The 20,089-nt window shown below is 39.5% G+C and overlaps 1 protein-coding gene across 2 annotated transcripts in view; it reads left to right on the forward strand.

Moving 5' to 3' along the window:
* LOC115470685 (transmembrane protein 45A-like) overlaps positions 1-15,832 on the forward strand; it is an 87,486-nt gene extending 71,654 nt beyond the window's left edge. For both annotated transcript variants that reach the window (XM_030204075.1, XM_030204076.1), the window contains exons 5-7: positions 11,025-11,170; positions 12,380-12,482; positions 14,890-15,832. In XM_030204075.1, coding sequence (XP_030059935.1) covers positions 11,025-11,170; positions 12,380-12,473 — 240 coding nt within the window. In that variant the 3' untranslated portion in view covers positions 12,474-12,482; positions 14,890-15,832. The remainder of the gene's footprint in view (positions 1-11,024; positions 11,171-12,379; positions 12,483-14,889) is intronic.
* The last annotated feature ends 4,257 nt before the right edge of the window (positions 15,833-20,089 follow it).

Here is a 20,089-nt window from a genome sequence, read left to right on the forward strand (position 1 = left end):
ATGGTCAGTAAATGAACACGATACCATAAATCTCACAGTAAATTACAACAGATGCACCGTGCTTTGAACCCAAGTGCAGCATGGAGCTATAAGAATACAAATATTAAATCTAATGTAATAAAAGAGAAACAAAGTGAGGCAACCCAGGCAGTTGCCTAGAAGGGCACTGGGATAGCACAAAATCCTGGTATACAAGGTATATAAAATTTGTAATAACTACACAATCCAAAACTCAGCTAAATAATTCCTATTTATTTATTTATTTTAAACCTCAGAAAATGCCGTCATGCACCTTTCAGTAAATCACAAAGTTGAAAGTTAACATAGCGTGACAAAAACAGCTGGAGGAAAATCAAGGCTGCATTCCTGAAGGGAGGCTTTATATTTAACCTCCGTAATACTATACCCATAAGACTTAAAGAAAAGCATGAGTTGTCATACCCTTTTTAACAACCAGATTCAAGAAAGATAAACAACATTATCCCCAGCAACGAAATCCTGGTGCTGCATATACAAAGCTTGCACCGTCTGCTGTAGAAGAGACAGGAACCTCAATATCAATATTAATATTAGCCATTTTACATATAGTACAATAGTATTGCAAATAATAGCAAAGAACAAAAAGTGCAAGAAAAAATAAAATATAAAAAAGAAGGATTGCAAGCAGCGTAATGAAATATAATACAGAAGAGAGAATGACGTCAAAAAAAAATAATACTCACAAAAACCAAGCAGTCCCCGTCTACTAATCAGAAGATTGCAGAGCACCTCTCACGAGCTGATCAGTATCGTAAGACCGATGCACCGTTGATCAATCAACTAAAAACAGATAACTTGTCAGCAGTCCTGCCGCTGACTCCTCACACACAGCCTCACACGGGGCACCAATTGTTGAATTCTTTCAACAAATCCCAATAAAGTTATATACAGAGAAACATAAATTGTAGAATTTTTTCTTTTTATTCAACTGCCAATGCCATGACAGAGCTATGTAAGAATGTTACATAGGAAGCAAGTATACAGGAACAATCTCATTCAGTACAGAGATGAAGTTGCTTACTCAGTACAGAAATAAAGTTGCTTACTAATACAATTCTCCTCTAGCTTATATACACTTTTTTTCTTTCCCTCCTCTCCTTCTTTACACACAATGCTTTATTCTTCATGTGATTCATTAATGTTACAGAAGCCATCTGGCGTCTAGGTTCCTTTCACTCCTTTTTTCCCTTATCTATTAGTTACAACCACAAGTTTAGTTCTCTAGCCAATCTTTGTTCTCTGTAAATCTTTTTCTTATGAGTCATGCTCACACGTTCATTCTGCATGCCCTGTACTTTCTGTACAAGGTCAGTTATAATTGTAACTTGCTTTTCCAGCAACCATTTTCTTTTCTTTTTCTCCATTTTGTATTGCCAATTATATACATACCCCTCTTGAACACTGTTGACAGTGTTCACAATATTATGCACTAATAGTTTCACTAGCATGTTTGAGCTTGTTTAAGATGTAGAATGTCACATTACTCTTTTTCACAAGGCCGTCGTCACTAGGAAACAGTTTCTGTCAAGTGCTGTTTTTTCATTGCAGATACTTTAGCATACAAATTGTGTATTTCTTTTGTCTCAATCAATTCCTGATTGATCTGGGTTATGTTTACATTTTGTTTTTGTGAGATCATGGTTGTGTTGTTACTTTTGTCAATATATTTCCACACATTTTCATACAGCAAGGAATTAGACAAGCCAGTAGCAATAAAACTATTATAAATACAATTGCAAATGTTACAAGACCTTTTAACCATGGGCCCAGTCCTCCAAACCATCCTTTTACTGATTCCCACCATGAGGTATCCAATATACTTTCATAATCTTGACTTGATAATTTTGCTAAGTCAACAATACGTTTCATTGCATTTCTTTCAATTATTGATTGATTTCTAATAACTGAACAACACGATGTATCATTCACTATGCCGCATACTCCTCCAGATTGGGCCAACATAAAATCAACCGCCATGCGTGTGTGCATTGCATATCTCGCTGTATCATCAATTTCCTCTTGAAGTGTTGCTATAGCTATGTCTAATTCATGTGTTACAACATGTAATAGTGATTGTAAGCGTCTGATTGACATACCCATTTCAGCTGTGATGGCAGATCCTGCAAATGGAATCCATCCAGTGGCTGACAAGGCATCTAAACGTTTCTTGGTCATAGGATAGGTACTGTTAATATAATCTAATGCTAATTGTAAAGCTTGATCATCTCCTGTTAAAGCACTAAAGGAGGTACTGGAAACATCTCTTTTACGTCGTCTCTGACTATTAGAACTATGTGATGTGCCATTTAATGGAATGATCAAATCAAATAAATTTAGTTGAACAAGAGTGCAGAACTTATAACATGATGGAAGATAAGTGTACAGGATATTATCACATAACAAATAATCCCCTAACCGTAAAGACTGTAGAGAAGTTAGGTTATGATATAAGGCATAGGTTTGAAAAAAAGGAAAAATAGGATTATTTGGTTCTTTAACTGAAGAACAAGCAGTAGGTACAGCAGTAATGGCTTGTATAGAAGAGGCATTAAATTGACATAATGAAAAGAAGAAAGTCAAATTTGTGAGAGTAAGGTTAGTAGAGGTCACATAAGAGGTTGTCAGTGTCCGATTACAAGTTCTTTTGTTAGCACAGGCTATAGATGTTGCAGTCTGATTTATGACATAGGATCCCTGTAACACAGTCCAATTTCGGGATTGTATGTCATAAGTATAATTACATAAAACATTAGGTATCTTACCCTTAAGTGAACTAGAGTTTATCAGACACCAATAGTTTAGTGCAGGAATAGTATGAGCAAACAAAGAAGGCAGGCGTTGAGCAGTAACATTGGTCCAATATTGCCTGTGCTCGTGATCCAAACCCAAGTAGCAGGTACCATTACTGAAACAGTTATGAAGACCTTGCAACTTAATCATAGAATAAGGGTGAATATGTGCTGGAATGGTAGTTACAGAAGTGACAAGTGGAGTGCAAATAATACAGTTAGTCAGATTAAGAGTCATTGAGGCATGTTGAATTCTCTCAACATATGTATTGAGTCCATAAGTAAGTCCTACCAGCAAACAGATTATAAAAACCTTCATAATTCTTTTGCACTGATGATGTTACTAATGAATGCCTTCTGGGGGTACAATGGTGGTTTCTATTAGCTCAGGTGGTCCTGGATCATGAGCCTTGCGTAAATCAGATAGATGTATCCAGGTGGTATGGTCTGACAATTTTGCTGCTGTGCGAGTTAGCTCTTTTATTTCAAATGGTCCCACGTAAATTGGGTCCTTCCAGGTCTTATGTGTGAAGTTCTTTCGAAGGACCTTTTGACCCACTGAAAAAGATGAAGAAAAAGTCATATTAGGAACTTCCTTTGATTTACAAATTGCCATATCTCTGGTCAAATTTATTGTTGGATTTATTTGTTTCCAATAATTAGTTATACCGTCAAAGCCGGTATCAATTTCTTTTACAGGTACCCCTCTAGGGTCTCGTCCTGTATGTAATTGAAAAGGTGAGATCTGTAATTTTGTACTTGGATGACATCTTAATTGTAATACAGTCATGGGCAATAAGTCCAACCAGGTATATCTCTTTTCTGAACCTTGATTTAATGAGGCTAATAAGACTCTAAGTCTTGTTTTTAATAGGCCATTATAGCGTTCCACTAGGCCATTAGAAGTAGGGCGATAGACTGCTACCCGTCTATGCAGTATTCCACATAAATCAGTCATATCCTTGACCAGTGAGTTTACAAAATGACTTCCATTGTCCGTTACCAATTTTTGTGGGCACCCATGTACAGGTAGTATGTACTTCAAAAAAGTGTCTATTACTACCTGAGCAGTTTCCTTTGAACACGGAAACGCTTCCACCCATTTTGTAAATGCGTCAACCCACACTAAAAGATACCTTTTACCTTTTACCAGTGTTACCATATCTGTAAAGTCCACATGCCATTCTACTCCAGGTCCTGTTGGAATAGGAATGGATCCAGGAGAAATAACTGGTCCTCGATGTACTATATTTTTGGAACAAACTAAACAGTTTAGTACAATTCTCATGGCATAAGAAAGCATATTAGGATGCCAAAACGAGACCTCCATAGCTTTACTCATGTCAGAGGCTGGTAAATGTAATGTCACATGCCAATTATAAAAATTATTTATCAATTCAGAAGTAGAAATTTTTCCATTTTATTTCTTCAGATTCAATAGGTTTTTCCTGGCCTAGAGTTTAGCAGTTTATCTAAAAAATGAGTTCAACCAGAATCTCCTTCCAGCATTGGTGCAACCTTATAAAGGTTAATTGCAGTAATAGGCAACAACCCTGAGAACAGAGGAGAATGTGGTGACCAGGTCTGTTTCAGGAATGGTAGACAGCAGGCCTTAACACAGACTGGTGCCATCAGTGATCACAGTCAAATGATGTCACGTCCTGCCTGCCAACTAAGGTGAGAGGACAATTTGATGAACCTGAAAAACAAGAAAGAGGACTCCAAACGATAAATCAGAACAGGGCCTCTATGTAGGCCTCAGGGCATAAATGATAATAATTCACTCAATATCTGGTCAAACCCTTAACAAAATGCCATTAGCTTAATTCTATACTCAAATTTCATGCTTCTTTTGATAGGTAATACAGAATAAAATGAATTGCTATTCTGGCCTATCCCCAAACAGTATAGTCCTGTTGAAACACTTCCACATATATCCACTTCCACAACCCTTCTATCTAACTTACAAGTGTACTTTCGTAGCACATAATCATGTACTCCTGCCATGTGGTTATTCACACTATTCACACAACTTGCACATTGGCAGTATATCTTTTACAAGCTTTAAACATCTCAGTAACCTTTCAATGAATGGGAACTTGCTTCCATCTTCTTCACAATGTGATTCCCTATGATTTAAAACTTACATTTATCTTTATCATGGTACACCTCACCTCTCTGGACAACCAGGTTTAAGCGTCCAGCTAAAATCATGAGACATATGATTTATGGAGAAAAGTTAGAACAAGGATGATGTCAGCAAAGTAGGCAGGTGCCTAGAAATGTTCTATAGCAGCACAAAGCATTCTCATTCAAGGTACATTAACAACTTCTTAATCTGAACATTCAGCTAAATTCCTTTACCCTGGAGGGGGCAATATCTCTGGAGTCCCAATTGCCCAAGGTAAAGTAACACAGATATATATTTATCACAAGCATGATGAATTAAACACATTAAGTAGTTTAGTAGACAAACGGCTCCTTGCATAAATCACATTATTAAAACAAAAGTCTGTAATTGTGAGTCTTGTCTGTCTGCCCTGGTTTAGACCGCAAGCTCCTTTGGGCAGGGACTGTCTCTTTTTTTCTTTTTTTCTTTCCCAAAGCAACTTGTGCATGTAATACACACAAAGATCAGCAGAGGGAGCAAGTCATCAATAAAAGAAAGAAGAGTGACATCATAAGCAAACAACTGAACACTGAAACAACGAAAATCCACATGAAACCTAAAACTTATCTCTCTGAAATCTCAATTACCGTACAGAACATACACGTGGGATATTTCACTAGACAAACATTTATTGTACAAATCCTACTGAGGTAGGTACAGAGAATAGGCAAGAAATAGTTTGCAAGTCTCATGAATAACTTAGGAATTTGCATCCCTCCCCTGCAGTGGAGGAAAACAAATTTAGTGCAATACAATTAAGCAGCTGTGATTTGCACTGCCTACGAGACTCATAAGGTTTGCATAAAAGGCAAATGAATCATGGCTACAGGCAGCTGATATGTCCCTGAAGAAAAGCACAAACTGGACCCCTTTTTTTTTTTTTTTTTTCCCGAATGCAGGGTTTGTTTAATGTATCTGTGCAGAAGCGGGGAGGAAACAAGCTGCAACAAGCTGTCTCGGTAACTTTGACATAAGCTACAAATCTGAGTTTTAAAATCCAATGTTTTAGCTTTTGGGGTGTGGGATACCTTCTGTGGTTTTCTTTACATTCTTTAGGGACCATAAATCTCACAGTAAATTACAACAGATGCACCGTGCTTTGAACCCAAGTGCAGCATGGAGCTATAAGAATACAAATATTAAATCTAATGTAATAAAAGAGAAACAAAGTGAGGCAACCCAGGCAGTTGCCTAGAAGGGCACTGGGATAGCACAAAATCCTGGTATACAAGGTATATAAAATTTGTAATAACTACACAATCCAAAACTCAGCTAAATAATTCCTATTTATTTATTTATTTTAAACCTCAGAAAATGCCGTCATGCACCTTTCAGTAAATCACAAAGTTGAAAGTTAACATAGCGTGACAAAAACAGCTGGAGGAAAATCAAGGCTGCATTCCTGAAGGGAGGCTTTATATTTAACCTCCGTAATACTATACCCATAAGACTTAAAGAAAAGCATGAGTTGTCATACCCTTTTTAACAACCAGATTCAAGAAAGATAAACAACATTATCCCCAGCAACGAAATCCTGGTGCTGCATATACAAAGCTTGCACCGTCTGCTGTAGAAGAGACAGGAACCTCAATATCAATATTAATATTAGCCATTTTACATATAGTACAATAGTATTGCAAATAATAGCAAAGAACAAAAAGTGCAAGAAAAAATAAAATATAAAAAAGAAGGATTGCAAGCAGCGTAATGAAATATAATACAGAAGAGAGAATGACGTCAAAAAAAAATAATACTCACAAAAACCAAGCAGTCCCCGTCTACTAATCAGAAGATTGCAGAGCACCTCTCACGAGCTGATCAGTATCGTAAGACCGATGCACCATTGATCAATCAACTAAAAACAGATAACTTGTCAGCAGTCCTGCCGCTGACTCCTCACACACAGCCTCACACGGGGCACCAATTGTTGAATTCTTTCAACAAATCCCAATAAAGTTATATACAGAGAAACATAAATTGTAGAATTTTTTCTTTTTATTCAACTGCCAATGCCATGACAGAGCTATGTAAGAATGTTACATAGGAAGCAAGTATACAGGAACAATCTCATTCAGTACAGAGATGAAGTTGCTTACTCAGTACAGAAATAAAGTTGCTTACTAATACAATTCTCCTCTAGCTTATATACACTTTTTTTCTTTCCCTCCTCTCCTTCTTTACACACAATGCTTTATTCTTCATGTGATTCATTAATGTTACAGAAGCCATCTGGCGTCTAGGTTCCTTTCACTCCTTTTTTCCCTTATCTATTAGTTACAGCCACAAGTTTAGTTCTCTAGCCAATCTTTGTTCTCTGTAAATCTTTTTCTTATGAGTCATGCTCACACGTTCATTCTGCATGCCCTGTACTTTCTGTACAAGGTCAGTTATAATTGTAACTTGCTTTTCCAGCAACCATTTTCTTTTCTTTTTCTCCATTTTGTATTGCCAATTATATACAATACGGCCTCCAGAACACAATACTCCAGGTGGGGCCTCACCAACGATTTATACAATGTTCTATTACGTATTGTGTTGAACATTGTAAGGAGTATACTATGCCATACTTTATATTGCTATTTGAATATTTTTACTGCTGTAATTGTCTATTGCTCATGTTTGATTTATTATTATTGTACACTGCCTTGAATGAATTCCTTCAAAAAGGCAGGAAATAAATAAATAAATAATGTTGTTTGAAATTGGCTATTATGCCCTGATCCATAGGTTGGATCAGAGAGGTAGTGTTTGGTGGCAGGAAAACCACCTTGACGTTAGACAGCCTGAGATCATCACTGTGTGCAGCACAATTATCACAAAGCAACAAAATCTGACGCTTTTGTGCCCACATTCTAGTGTCTAACTTCTTTAGCCACTGTTTCCAAATTTCCCCCGTCATCCATGAATTTGCGTTAGCCTCGTATGACACAGGAAGTCGCTTAACATTCTTGAAGCAATGGGGCTGGTTGCTCTTTCCAATGACACGTGGTTTCAGCTTCTCACTCCCATCTATATTGCAGCAAAGGAGGATCGTCAGTCGGTCCTTCGACGTTTTACTTCCTGTAGTTTCGGCTTGTTTGAATGCAAGTGTTCCATCAGGAATCGCTCGCCAGTAGAGACCGTTTTCGTCAGCATTGAAAATGTCATGAGGTGCAAACTCGTTCAAGATGGTAGGAAGAACTGAAACAACCCAATTTCAGCACCAAAGTCATCAGCGTCTTGTTTTTCACCATGCTGTTTCTTGAATTTTATGTTGTTCCTCTCCTTCCATCTTTTCAACCATCCAACAGTGGCTTTGAATTCAGTTAGTCCAAGACTTTCAGCTAGCTGATTAGCTTTCTCCTTAAGCAATGGACCACTGACAGGAAACTGTCTGCTCCTGACTTGAGAAAACCACCGAAGAAGAGCATCTTCTACATCCTCAGCTTTTCCCGCCCGTTTTCGTTTCCTGTGTGGATTTGTATTGTTTTGCTAGTCTTCCAGAAGCTAATCTTTCTGCTTCAAGATACGTGAAATTTGACTGGGATTGACATCGTATTCTTTAGCAATAGATGCTTGACTTTGTTTGTTTTCTAATTTTTTAAGAACTTCTATTCATTCAGCCAGTGTCTTACAGTTGCGCGACGACGACTCCAGTGTACACTCTAACAACATTTTTTTGCTTATTCTGCCTATGGCAGTTAACCAACTAGATTTCAAATTTACCGCCCCTTTGTCACATGCCAATCGGCTTCCATATTCCGTGCGTGCGCTTATGAGGAGTTTTTCCTGCAGAGGAGCGGTGTTAAACCATGCATATAAGCGAATCTTGCACTTATCAGTGGTGCGCTAAACCGAAGTTTGTCCCCATAGAAATTGATGGCGCCAAAAACGGGACCGAAGTACGGCATGCAGTTAAACAGAGCATGCGCTTATCCGACGTGTACTTAAATGGAGTGCACTGAATTGCCATACTGGGACAGACCGAAGGTCCATCAAGCCCAGCATCCTGTTTCCAACGGTGGCCAATCCAGGTCATCTGACAAGATCCCAAAAACGTACAATACATTTTATGCTGCTTATCCTAGAAATAAGCAGCAGATTCTCCCCAAATCCATTGTAATAATGATCCATGGACCTTTCCTTTAGGAAGCCATCCAAACCTTTTTTAAACCCCGCTAAGCTAACTGCTCTTACTACATTCTCTGGCAACGAATTCCAGAGTTTAATTACTTGTTGAGTGAAGAAAACTTTTCTCTGATTCGTTTTAAATTTAGTAGTTTGTAGCTTCATTACGTGCCCCCCTAGTCGTAGTATTTTTGGAAAGAGTAAACAAGTGTTTGACTTCTACCCATTCCACTCCACTCATTATTTTACAGACTTCTATCGCATCTCCCCTCAGCCGTCTTTTCTCCAAGCTGAAGAGCCTTAGCCGCTTCAGCCTTTCTTCATAGGGAAGTCGTCACACCCCCTTTATCATTTTTGTCACCCTTCTCTGTACCTTTTCTAATTCCATTATATCTTTTTTGTCTGTCTCCCTCAGCTCCTCCAAGTCTGCTACTCTAGCCTCAAGAGAACAGACTCGTTCTCAGAGCTAGGAGCTCTGCATCAAGCACACACATATGACATCTCACCAACTGGGAGATAATCGTACATGTGACAATCAACGCAAAAGACTGGACAGAACCCGTCTCACTGCTGGACTACTGTCTGCATCTTAATATTATAGAGTGGTTTATTTAAAACTTCTTAAGTTACTAGGGATATCAGATGAATATAACGAGCCTCAAGATTGGTGTAATTTGTAATTTATTTTGGGTTTGCTTCTTAGAAACAAATTAAATGTATTAAAACTCGATTGAGAACTCCCCTCTTGTTTCCCTAATTAGAATAATTGACAATAAATGAAGAGTTGAGGTAGGGGTGGGTGGGAATGAGGACTGAACTGGGCCTTACTGGGCCTTCTAGAGACTGTTAATGCTGTGGCAGAAAATTCAAGTTTTAAAACTATGGGTAAAAGGGTATGGAGACTAGCTAATAAAGTGTGTGTGTGTGGGGGGGGGGGGGGGTGGTTGGTTTTTTTTTATTTTATTCCAACTGTGTTTATTAATATCCTACAATTCCTCTTTTAAACCCTAATCTTTAAGTTACCAAGCACAGAATAAAATAATATCACTTACCCACAGAGATGTCCTCTTCTCTCAGAACTTCTCAGAACACTCCCTGGTTCCACTGACTCCATGTTAAATGCAGTGCCCCTCAATCTCTCCACCCCATGCAGAAGCCTGTTTTGCACAGCATAGGCATTCCTCCCTGGGTTATCTCCTCTCCCTTCTGTGACTAGAGCTGCCTCCAATACTTGCACCCCCACTCCCCAGTGCCTTCCCATTGGCTGGATCCTGCCCACAGTCTGTCTGCCCTGCATGGGATTGGTCAACAGAACTCCAAAGCATTATCAAGAAGCTGATTGGCTTGCTGGTGCTGCTGGTGGCCCTGGAAGCAAATAGAGCAGACTCATTGCAGGAGGGAGGATTTGCGAGCTGCAGACACATGTATAAATTTGACATTTTTTTTTAGACATTTTAGCCATTCTTCTGGCTTCTGGACATTAATACAAAACTCTTTACAGTCCTGAAAAAAAACCAGACAGGATAATATTAGCCTCCTCAGCACATCTGATAGGGTCACCCTGTGCCTTAATCCATGACTGGGGAAAGGAGGACCAGAATCAATTGGCCCAGATAATGGAGTCAAACCAAGATAGACAGAAATAATGTTACCCTTTATTGGACAGTGGAGAGAGAAGCAATATCTTGTGAAATGACCTTCAGCTGTATCCTATAATCCTGGAAAGTGAATCAGTGTCTTCTATATTTGACTGGCCCATTCATCCTGAAGACCAACACTTGACTAAAAGGTTCAAAGTAGCCCAAAGATGCTACTGGGCACCCTTTTCAAGCAGGGAAATTAATATCCTTCCATCAGGTGGCATGGAAGTCTATTTTCTTGTCTTTCAGATAGTCATTGCATTGTTTTTTATTAAACAGATTGGCTTTGTGCTGTTTCCCCCCAGTGGTGGTCCTGAGTGGGATCAAAATGATCACAACAACATGATGTTTATCACCATGTGTTACTGCTGGCATTACGCCTTTGCTCTCCTCCTCCTGGCAGTGAATTACACTGTGGTCACCTGGTAAGTATGGGATATCCTGGTGCTAGAAGCAGTGGCTAGTTGGGCACCAGTAGTCTTCCTGTACTTTAGCAAACGCATTACTTGTAGAGGGCTTCTGCCAGATATTTGGATGTAAGTATGACAGTGGGAGATAGGAATGAGCAGTAATCTCAAGAAGAGCACTGCTGAAAGCTGAACCAGGTCTTAAGTATGGCCCTCACGACCTCTAAACAAGTCCAGATTCTTTGGCTAACCAACATACATAAATTCAACTGGTTGTATGCAAATATATCACATAAATATTCATGTGGACAAGCTGGCAAATCACACTGGTCTCAAGGAGCACAGATATTTTATTTGCTTACATCACTGCATCTCAAGCCATTGCTGGAGGCACACTTAGCTAGTCCAGGATTACCCCAGTGAATAAGCATGAGTGTGTGTTTGCATACAAATAGGTCTCTGTGGTAGCAATTCAATAAATTGGCACCAAGCTATGAATGCCAATTATTGGTGCTAGCCACACGTAAGCACTACTGTTCTATAACCTAGGTGCATTATTAGTGCTTACATGTTGGAGCCAGCTGATAGAAATCTGTACATGTGAAAGGCAACTCGCATATCTTTACTGTGGTAATCCTGAAGACAAGACTGGCTAAATATGTATCCAGGAAAGGGTTAAGAAGTACTGACCTACATAATGGAATCAAAAGTGCTTGCATTTTTCTACATTCACATCAAACATTTATATCATTGGTGCTAGAATATGGTAGATTTAAAACAAATAGGAGAAAGTTTTTCTTTACTCAGCGTTTAGTTAGACTCTGGAACTCGTTGCCGGAGAATGTAGTGTCAGCAGCTGGCCTTACGGAATTTAAAGGGGGATTGGACAGGATGCTGGGCTTGATGGACCCTTGGTCTTTTCCCAGTAAGGCGGTGCTTATGTACTTATTTTGGGATTGGGAGAGAGTTTAATTCTCTGATTTTTAACGTTTTAAATTGTAATATGATTCTACAGCTTTGTGGAGAGCAGCAGAAGTATATGTAGAGTCTGTAGCATTAGGCCTATGGATCCATAACTGGAGACATTCCTTTGATAAATTCTTTACCTGGAGATTACAGGAAAGTCCTTTTATTTAAGTTAAAAACTGTCTTTAATAATTCTAGGCCTTTGTATCTGAATGGGGAAATAGCTAGGATTTCATGTGTCTACATATATGTGTTTTTCAGGGTGGTTCGGATCAAGATGAAAGGGGCCAAGCCTATGGAAATGGAATTGTTGAAAACCTCTGGACAGGAGCAGGAATCTGAAGATGAGATCTAGAGAGCATGTGTATGTGTGTTTTTAAACAGTCTTGTGTACATGCTAGTTCTGTGCCTTTTCTACAGTTAACCTGATCCTTACTTTCTGCTTGTGTCCTATCTATGACAGAGTCATACTTCAGCATTTGTCTGTATATATGTCTGTGTTTATACGTGTATGTTGATATGTGTTTGAGCTTCATGTCTGTTCTGGAAGGCAGGGCATATCCAGCATGATGTGAGGTGTCCCCAGTCCTGCCTCATAAACAAGCATTCATTGACATCTTTGAGTCCCCAATCTCCTGCCTAGCATTATTACCCCTCCCCACCTCCATTTAGGTCCATAGCCTCCCAGAATGCACCACACTAGCAGTTCATATTTCAGAATATGTATAATTGTCTCTTACCAGTGGTTGCTATGTGCATTTTGGATATTAGCACCTGATTTTTGCAGTGTGCTCTCAGCATGGGTCTGTCTCACACTGCTGAGCATCCATTTCATGAGTACTGTAGGTAGAAGCCAGAAGTAAGGTACTGGAATCCCAGACACAGCGTTCTTGTGACAGATCATCTCTAGTAGATGAGCAGGAGGAACAAACTAACTTTTTACCGTTCTGGCAAACAGGGCTCGGTCCCAAGTAAGAAGGGTAGAAGGCATAGGTGTTCAAACACTCGGACAGTTTCTTAGTCCAAGCGCGTCTCAACCTCTATTTCATGGCTCACTTCCCGGTTTGCTGGCCGAAGGCACACTGCTCTAATTTTCATGTAATCCTCGCCCCACTCATATGATCCTATGTTTCTCACATCTCACTCACAGAGAGTTTATGTTTAAATATATTTTATTGAAGAGACAACTTCCATTTTGCAAGCTAACACAGAGAAATAGAACAATTAACTTTGCTCTCCAAGAACATTTTACATTTTTCTTCCCTCCCTTCCTCCCCCCTCCCCCCCCAAAGTCTCCAACAGTTTTATTGATGGTACTTCAGAAAGAACATTTCCAAATAACAAATAGAGATAAGATATACAGTACAAATGTGTGTGCGACTCTCTTAGAATAGAACAATCTACCATTAAACATTTCTCCAGCATTCTCCTCCCCCCCCCCCCCCCCCCCCCAAAAATCCCTCATAAACTGCTTTCCACATTGTATTGAAATCCATTTATGACCCTCTAACATAAAACTATATTGCAATGCTGCGTCACAAACATAAATAGTGGAGCCTTCAACTATCACAGCAGTATTTAAAAGTCCCTGCTCTAGCAGAGTGCCTGAACTCTGATGACACTCCACCCTAATTTAGTAATTGTCTATTAACCCCCCCCCCCCCCCCCCATGACCCTGTCCAAACCCTCACTATTAATGCAATTTCCCATTTTCTGTGTCTTTATTCTTCCTGACTGTTCACCAAACCAACAAAAACAAAAACACACATCTCTTCCTATCAGAGCTTGTTAAATATTAAACTGCGAGCTTTATGTGACAAGGATTGTATATAGGGTTCCCACACCGCCAAAAATGCTTTTCGCCTTCTGGGGGAAGACCCAACTCCCCTGCGTTCCAACAATAGAAGTTCATGTAATTTGTTCCTCCAATGCCAGTAATCTGGTGGGGACCCACTCGTCCAAGCTCCCATTATGAGTTCACAGAGAGTTTAAATCTGTAAAATATATAGTGCCTCAGGGGATCCATTTTTATTTTTGCTTGGTTTGTGTGACACAAAATAAATAAGTTAGTTAGTTTAGTCTGGCAGTATTATCACTGCTTAGAAGCACACAGGAAGTGCCTTGGAATCTCCAGTCAAAGTTTGCTTGCATATCAGTTCTGGTCATGACCAGGGGTTAAGGGGTAGCTTTTGAGCAAGGTGCATCCTCCATTCTCAGCACCACAGCTGGTTTGCAGAAACATGGGGAGAGCAGGAATACTTGATGGTTCTGAAACCTTTACCTGATGAAGGAAGCCTTACAAGTAGATTCTGAATTACAGTGTACAACTCACAAATATATTTATTTTATTTATTTGCATTTTGCTCACACCTTTTTCAATAGTAGCTCAAGGTGAGTTACATTCAGGTACACTGGATATTTCTCTGTCCCAGGAGGGCTCACAATCTAAGTTTGTACCTGAGGCAATGGAGGGTTAAGTGACTTGCCCAAGATCACAAGGAGCAGCAGTGGGATTTGAACCAGCCACCTCTGAATTACAAGACTGGTGTTCTAACCACTGGGCCACTCCTCCACTCAGCATTTAATCTGGGATGAATATATGTACTGTACTTTTGTTACGTCTGAATGTCATTACTGGATTTTTGCTCTGTGTCTACCTCTGTGTGCTGAAAATTCCACAGAAAGTGAATGTCTTGTGTCATATCTGTTGTTTTGTCTGACACAGTCATGTCTCTGGAAGGTTTTCATTTCGTCTCTCGTTGACTGTGCAGTTCTGTTCCTGGGCGATAGATGCCACTGCTCTTTTATAGCTGATAAGCCAAAGCCTGACTAGTCATAACTGTGCCAATAGATGCCTTGCTGCTACTACATACCAAAGCCTTAAATTGTGGCCAACTTCAAAAATCAGAGCTGTTTGTATTATGTAAGTTGCTTTCATGTTCTCTTTATGCCACACATCTTTATCAGTTAGGGTTGCGTTTTCCTCCCTTTGAGGCTGAAGGTGAAAGAAACCATTGGCCTGCAGATGAAATCTGAAATATTTAAGATTAAGAATCAAGATTATCTTTTGCTGTAACTGGCTTGACAAGGCTGTTTTTGCTGGAAATGTGGGGGAATTGACTAACTCTTCTGGATCTCCAGAATACCTCATTCATATATTTGAATTGTTATAAGGCTCAGAACAAAATGGAATACTTTAAATATGAAGATTAAGGGGAACATTTTCAGACTCTGTGGGCAGGACTTTGTGCCAGTTCTGAAAGGAAAAAAAAACTTATCCTTCTGAAAATTGCTTTGGAAAAAGTGCCTGCAAGGATTTGCATATAGTTTCTCACAGAAAATTGACCCATAGGAAAAGTAAGACATGCAGGTTGGAGAATGCAAAGCTGTGCTTTATTGCTGTCCCAAACCTAACCTTGTCCTGAGCCTACCTGCCTTTTGTCAGGGGTAAAAATCAGTATGTTGCTGATCCACTTACACACATTTTTACCCAGGGAAGGGGTGGAGAATTTTCAGACTGCCATTTTTACTTAGGTAAGTAAACGTGGCCCTTCATCTGAAAGTAACATTAAAGTGAGGATTGTACATCTGAGACTTGGTTCTCTCATGGTTATAGTGAGTGACAAGTTAAGCCAAGCAAGTATATAGGACATGATTATTCTAGAACAGTGTTTCCCAAGTCCGGTCCTGGAGTACTCCTTTCCAGTCAGGTTTTCAGGAAACCCAAAATGAGTATTCATGAGAGAGATTTGCATGCACTGCCTCCACTCCATGCAAATCTCTCTCATGAATATTCATTGTGGGTATCCTGAAAACCTGACTGACAAGGGGTAGCCTAGGACTGGACTTGGGAAACACTGTTTTAGAAGGCTTGTCTTGGTCTCACCCTCTGAGTACATTTGGGGGGACCTGCCTGGTCTCCTTGTCAGAGGACAGTGCCTTCTGTCTCCTGAATGATAACATAAGGGATTTGTGCAACCACATCTCCTATTAGAAAGGAACACCAGCAGCTCCCCAGTTTCTAAATATAAAGGTATGAAAAGGTCCAAGGGCAAATTTTTGCATTACATTTCTGAGACTATAATATAATGGATGGGAGCTCTAAAGGAGAGAAGTTATTTTGCTTTAGAGTGATAAATTAATTCTAAACTACTGTTAAAATTATATTAAAATAAATTTCTCAATTTTTGGTGATCGTGTGTTTTTTTTTTTTCTGTGTTGTAAAAACAACTTTTCTTCAGTGAGTGTGTCCCACAGGCAGGGAGACATTTTGAATTAAGTCCCAGACTGTGAAGATGGAACAAATAGCTTCCATGAAAGAAACAGTGCTTTGGGTATTGGACCAGGAGGTGGCTCAAGAGCGTGGCTTCCCTAATTTTGAAGTGTTTCATGTTACAGCATATAGAAGCTGGGGGACTGGGGTGGGGAGTATGTATTTTGTGGCAGGTGGATTAACAGCTGGTTTGGCACATCAAGTGCAGTGGAGACCTTCAAATACCTAGCAGTCTCTGATGAGTACGAGAAGGTGGCATGGTCCACACAGACATAAATACACAAGACACTGAGAGAGAGGCTCAGAGGAAATACTTCTTTATTGAAAGGGTGGGAAATATCTTGAATGATATGGAGGGGATAATAGTAACCAATACTCTGACACAAAGTATGCATGGAATAGATACTGCCCCTCCCCTTCCCCAAGTGTGTTGAGGAAAAATGGAGCCCTATGACTGGAAGCATACTGGACAAGGTGGATATTTGGTCTAAAGTTAGCTAGTTTTATTTTAGGCCAGAGTTGCCCAGTTTTTATTTATGTATTTATTTATTTATTTAACCTTGACCAGCCAGCATAGAAAATCAGGAATGGCCATTGTCAATAGGCTTGCCTTTCTTTGGGGTCCTTTTACTAAGCCGCGGCAAAAAGTGGCCTGCGGCAGTGCGAGCACGTCTTTTAGGTGCACGCTGAGCCAGTTTTTGCTGCGTTCTGGAAAAAGGGCCTTTTGTTAAGGGGCCAGAAAATGGACGTGCGGCAAAATAAAAACCAGAGCGTGTCCATTTTCAGCCTGCGGTAAGGTCTCACATGCTACCCAGGCAGTAGGCATGCAGTGAGCACCCTCTGCCGTTTACTGCCGGGTAAGCGCCACACGGTAGAAAATTTCAGAATTTCCGGTAATGCTGATTTGGCGTGCAAGGCCCTTATGCGCCTTTGTAAAAGGGCCCCTTTATCTGCATTTTGAGTTGCTTACACAAAACTTATGTGGTCTGCAGTTGGGGGTGAGAGAGGATAGAACAGCAGTCTGTTCTGATTAACTCCGGAAATTAGCCAGATGAAATCTTTGAACATTAACTTCATTGTAATTAGGTACTTTGTCTTACAATGTGCATGTATATGTCCTACTCAGTATATACATATCGCTAATGGGAGATTCAACAGCCACATAAGATATTGTCTGGTGCATTGTGCTGTCTGTATAGATTAAGGCGGCAAATTCAGTGCTGGCTGTGGGCCTCCAAACTCAATTTGTATTGTACTTATAACCATCATCCTTGCAATAATTCTAAGTACATTATATTCATAATAATAGTATGTTACTGTACTATAGAAGAACAAACAAAAAAGGCACAAATCTGCTTACTGAGTAAGGGTAAACAAACAGAAAAGCAGATTTGGATGAAAACAGAGTAGTTTATTAAAACAATACCCGACGTGGCCACGTTTCGCCCTCAGGCTGCGTCAGGGGTAAAACTAAAAAGAGGGTATATAAAAAATATATATACCCTAAAAGTAAAGTAAAAACCGTCCCGGTTCTTTTCCCAGTCCGGCTTCAAACAAACCTTACTACTATATGTCAGTTTGTACAAACTTTTCACCTCCATCCTTGTTATAATTCTACCAACTCTTCAACTTACAGTTAACTAACTATACCGATACTACTTTGTTCCTTTCCACAGCTATAGTAATCGATGTAAGCCATATTGAACTCAAGATTCCTTGGGATAATGTGGGATATAAATGGCATAAATAAATAAACTTTTCAAGGGAAACTCACAATGGACTTTCCCTTTGCCAACATGCCTGGCATGAACACACTGTGGGGGCTTTCGGCCCACATGCTTTTATGTATGTTTGCAAGGGCATTTATACTATACTATACATTTCTTCTTGTCCACAAACACCAGAGCAGTTTGATGCGGATTACATAAAGAGAAAAACTGGACCAGGAAATACATATTAGTACCTAAATAAAATGAGTAAATTAACTCAGAAGAATTTCTCAAATAACCAAGTTTTAAAGATTTTTTTTGCAACGCCAGATAGAATACGAATTTTCAAATTTAATCACTACACATACTTTCCCTCCTCAAGCTAACTCTGCCCCTTTTTCCCAACGGGCATAAAAATATGTCTGCTATAAAGCAGTTTGTGTACTTCTTACCTATGCTGAAGGTGGTTGGGAATATTTCAAGAACATTTTTATGCAAGTAAACATGCTTAAATCCCGCTACTATAATTCTGTTTATATTTGTTGAAGTAAATGGTTAAAAATGTATTAGGTTGGAATGTGCAAATTCCCTTGACATTTGCTGCAGGCACAGTGAGGGAGAGATGTCATGGGACTGATTTGAATAGTTTTATCAAAGCCATACTGAGGGCTGTGTGAGCAGTGCAGCCATACAGGCACAAGGGAGGTGGGGAAGCCAGAATTGCTCCTCTGCTTGGCAGGGGGTGCCTGGGGCCCACTTAGCAGACATATAGTACAAACAGAGCATATGCAGAGTAGTCCATCTCTCATCATGCCTTCCCAATGTGTAGCAGTCTTGGTTTCAGGGCGATCTTAAGCTTGGTTTACATAAGGTGTTCAACAGGGATGAGCAGTCGGAAAAGTTTGTTGTGCTTCTGGGAATGCTCATCTCAATCATTTTTGTATGGCCATTTTTTGTTTCATGGGAGTCAAGTCAAAGGCAGTTGATAAATCTCAATCAATATATCTGTATGTATGTGTGTATATATCTGTATGTATGTATATGTGTATGTGTGTGTGTGTATATATATATATATATATATTTTTTTTTTTTTTTTGCTGGATTCAGTAAATGGTGCTCAAAAATCGGTACTCAAGGTTGCTCCAGGATGAGTGCCCTTTATGGAACAGCACTAAGCGCCAGGACTTACACATACTGAAATGAAGTGTAATTCCTGGCACTGAATTTGGGTGTACATTCCCGCTATTCTATAACACTGCTTATTCTGTCTGAAACAGTAGTTCACACACGCACAATGGTATAGTATTGGGAAAAGTGTGCCCTTTTTCCAAATAGTGCATGTTTTTTCAAAAGGATGCACACTACTATCAGCAAGTGAAGAAACATTTTTTGTGCATACCCAATTGTTTTTGGGTTTTAAGGGCAAGTCGATGATGTATCCCATGTCGTTGCAAATGACACCCCAGCCCTAGTGTTCAATATCCTCTGATTAATGTCTTCCACAACCTTGTGCATCACTTTTCCTTTCTCATTATTAACCTGTCTTCTGGTTTTTCTGGTTCCTGGGCTGTATGAACTGCTGAATCTTCTGGGTGGAAGGTGAATTAGATTTAAAAAAAAATACCTTTTATATATATACAAATGGATTTATCAACCAACTTTATGAAGAGATTCCCCCAACTTGGTGTACAGCAGATACAGTTTAATATTAGTGAAACAACCAAATATAAACATAAATACAATAAATAATATAGGTGCATAGAGGTCTATAAGATACTGAATAGAGTGGAACCAGTAGAGGTAAATTGCTAGGTTACTTGTTCCAGAAATGCTAGGACTAGGGGGCATGCAATAAAGCTACGAAGTAGTAAATGTAAAACAAACAAGGGAACAAAAAAACAAAAACAGCGAAGATGACCAATGGCAGTACTGTGGCTCACGTGCCCCCCCCCCCCCACTTAGATCAGACTACGTGGCAAAGGTATGCAT

This window comes from Microcaecilia unicolor, chromosome 5 (genome assembly GCF_901765095.1).
Source record: "Microcaecilia unicolor chromosome 5, aMicUni1.1, whole genome shotgun sequence".
NCBI lineage: Eukaryota > Metazoa > Chordata > Amphibia > Gymnophiona > Siphonopidae > Microcaecilia > Microcaecilia unicolor.